At 45.3% G+C, this 2,892-nt stretch overlaps 1 protein-coding gene across 1 annotated transcript; it reads left to right on the top strand.

Annotated features, from left to right (window-relative positions):
* The first annotated feature begins 433 nt into the window (after positions 1-433).
* Positions 434-2,892, top strand: LOC145821710 (uncharacterized). Its single transcript, XM_082918261.1, has 3 exons — positions 434-1,607; positions 1,758-2,154; positions 2,250-2,892. The coding sequence occupies exons 1-3, from the start codon at positions 434-436 to the stop codon at positions 2,890-2,892; spliced, it is 2,214 nt and encodes a 737-aa protein (XP_082774387.1).

Here is a 2,892-nt window from a genome sequence, read left to right as displayed (position 1 = left end):
TGTTCTGTTTTCCATATATTGTATGCGCAATCCCAGCAATTGTGGAACTTGACTGTGGGTCAAAATTCATTTAAGAGATATTATAGTTAGGGTTTGCATTCTGAGTTCATGATCGTCTCTGCGCCTTAGAAAGTCAGCCGCTTACGTTCACACCGACCGTCATATCATACAGGTTATCTCTTCATTTTCCGTTACGGATCCCTCACTCACCATACCCACACTTAAGTAATCCCCCCCTCACCTATGCACAACTTCGTAGATGTTGTGGAACTCACTTGCACGTTAATGTTTACAGATAAACATTAGACTTCACCAACACAATAGCCAATTCCATGTATTTCCGTTCGCTATGCACTTGCAACCACACATTGACAACGATGCACAATTCCCATTGTAGTTGCAATTCTGTCGCAATTTTTTTCATCTTCGACTTATGGGTCTTTCTCACATACTTAGTCGTGTGTTATTTCTTACTGATACCTGTGCCGTTATGCAGATGGACGCCCATTTGATGCTTCTTTGTTCTTACCGGTCCACGAATGTCGCATATAATCTGCAATCGTCAAATACATTTGCTGAGATTGTCGATTATGTTTGTTCGAAGTTTTCCGGACTCCTGCCGGGAAATTTCCAGTTGTTCTATAAGATTCCCGGCTATAACAACTTCTCCTTACAGAATGATGTCGACCTGAAGAATATGGTTTGCCTTGCGCGCTCGTTCCAGTTGCAGTTAATTGACGTGGTCATTGAACAGCATCCTCGTCGGGATGATAACATTCCTGCCATTGACCCAATGATAATCCAAGATCAAGGCACAACGGGGGATGCACTACTTAATGATTTCGGAATGGATGATGAAACCGACCTGCTGCAATCATTTTGTCCCCACAAGGAGAAAGTCTTCCTTTCCGCTCCATGGGCAAAAGGTTTTACCCACATTGGACAACATTTCGAAGGTGGGGCTTTTGAATTTCGCAATGTACTACGGAAATACGCCGTTGAATGTGGGTTCCAGATCAAATTTCTGAAGAACGACTCCGTTCGGGTTACGGCTATATGTGCTATGAACGAATCGAAGTGTTGCACGTGGTCTGTGCACGGACGGAAATTGGAGGCAAACGGATTTTTCTACTTACGAAAATGGAACAGTGAACACATTTGTGGCGTGGCTGTGCGTACGTCCACACACCCACTTGTTGGGTCTGATCTTGTGGCCGACATTGTATCTGAACGTGTGCGTGATAGACCTTTAACCCGTCCGACCGAAGTGATATTGGACTTGAAACAAGATTACGGGCTCAATATTAGTTACCGGGTGGCCTGGCTCGGTGTTGAAAAAGCGAGGGGAGAATTGTTCTGTGCACATTCCATTTCGTTTGACCAGTTACGTTGGTATAGCAACGCAGTATTGGAACACAACCCCGGGACCTACATTAACATCGAATACGACGATCACACCCAACAGTTCAAACGCTATTTCATTTCATTCAAAGCATGCATCGACGGGTTCCACCATTGCGGCCCTTTGCTTTTCCTAGACGCCACGTTCCTCAAAGGCCGCTTCAAAGGTTTTCTACTTGCGGCCACTGCAAAAGACGGCAACCAAGGTTAGTTCCTTCAATTTACACAATCACAATACCCCATTCACATGACAACCAACCACACCACCTGTAAACTACATTTTAACGTGGTCATTAACCCCACATTCTAGGTTTCTGTCACAACCTTAGTTCTACAAAAAATTTCCAAATCTGCAGGTTTGTTCCCGCTATCATATGCGGTGGTGGATTCCGAAAACACCTCAAACTGGTCTTGGTTTCTTCATCATCTCGCGCAGGTGGTTCATGGTGACAGACCTCTAACATTCGTATCGGATCGGAACCTTGGTTTGCTTGAGGCAATGCCCACCGTATTTCCGAATGCAGAACATGCATTCTGTCTACAACATTTGCAGAGGAACTTAAGGGACAGGTTGCGTTACACAAACAATATGCATCGGGCAGGTTTGGTTAGCAAATTACGACATTGCGCATACGCACCAACTGTTACCGCTTTTAACCACAGAGTAGAACAATTCCAAAAATCGGGCAGGTCTGTTGCATCTGAATTCCTAGCAAATGCACATCCACAACATTGGGCAAATGCATTTTTCAGGTCCGTCCCACATGTTACTCATAAAAACCACATGCACAACACATTTCCTCGTAATGTTCATAATTATTTACCTACATGTTCTACTCATTCTGCAGGGGGCGACGTTACGGCGAAATGTGCTCAAATGCTGCAGAATCATTCAACTCATGGGTCCGTGAGGCCCGTAACCTCCCAATCACAAGAATGGTTGACAGCATACGGACCAAATTGATGCGACAAATGGCGAAACGTAGAGACGCTTCCCAACTGTGGACCGGCACCATATGTCCCAAAATGGAAGATCGTTTAGAAAAAGCATTCAACGAAGGTAGATCATGGAAAGTGAGCCAATCAAACGCTGATGTGTACGAGGTGCACTCTTTCCCATCGGTCACTGTTCACATCGGACGACGAACTTGCTCATGTTTCAAGTGGCAACTCAATGGGTTCCCTTGCGCACATGCGATGGTTGCCGTCCGTAAGAGTGGGCGGGATTTGAACACTTTGGTCGAACCATACTTCCACGTGTCCGAGTTTCGTGCCACTTACGCATCAAGTATTTTCCCAATTCCCACTGTCGAGCAACCGCCTTTCAACCCAAATGATTACATCATAAAGCCCCCTGCTGTGAAACGTCCACCCGGTAGACCAAAGAAGAAGAGGATATTGTCAAAGGGGGAACATGTTCAGCAAATAAGATGCGGCAGATGTGGGCGCATGGGGAATCATAACAGGAAGACATGCAACGAACCCATTTAA

The sequence above is a fragment of the Camellia sinensis genome, chromosome 3, assembly GCF_055761805.1.
Source record: "Camellia sinensis isolate YWXY chromosome 3, ASM5576180v1, whole genome shotgun sequence".
NCBI lineage: Eukaryota > Viridiplantae > Streptophyta > Magnoliopsida > Ericales > Theaceae > Camellia > Camellia sinensis.
The sequence above is the reverse complement of the archived record's forward strand: the minus strand, read 5'-3'. Positions and strand labels throughout refer to the sequence as shown.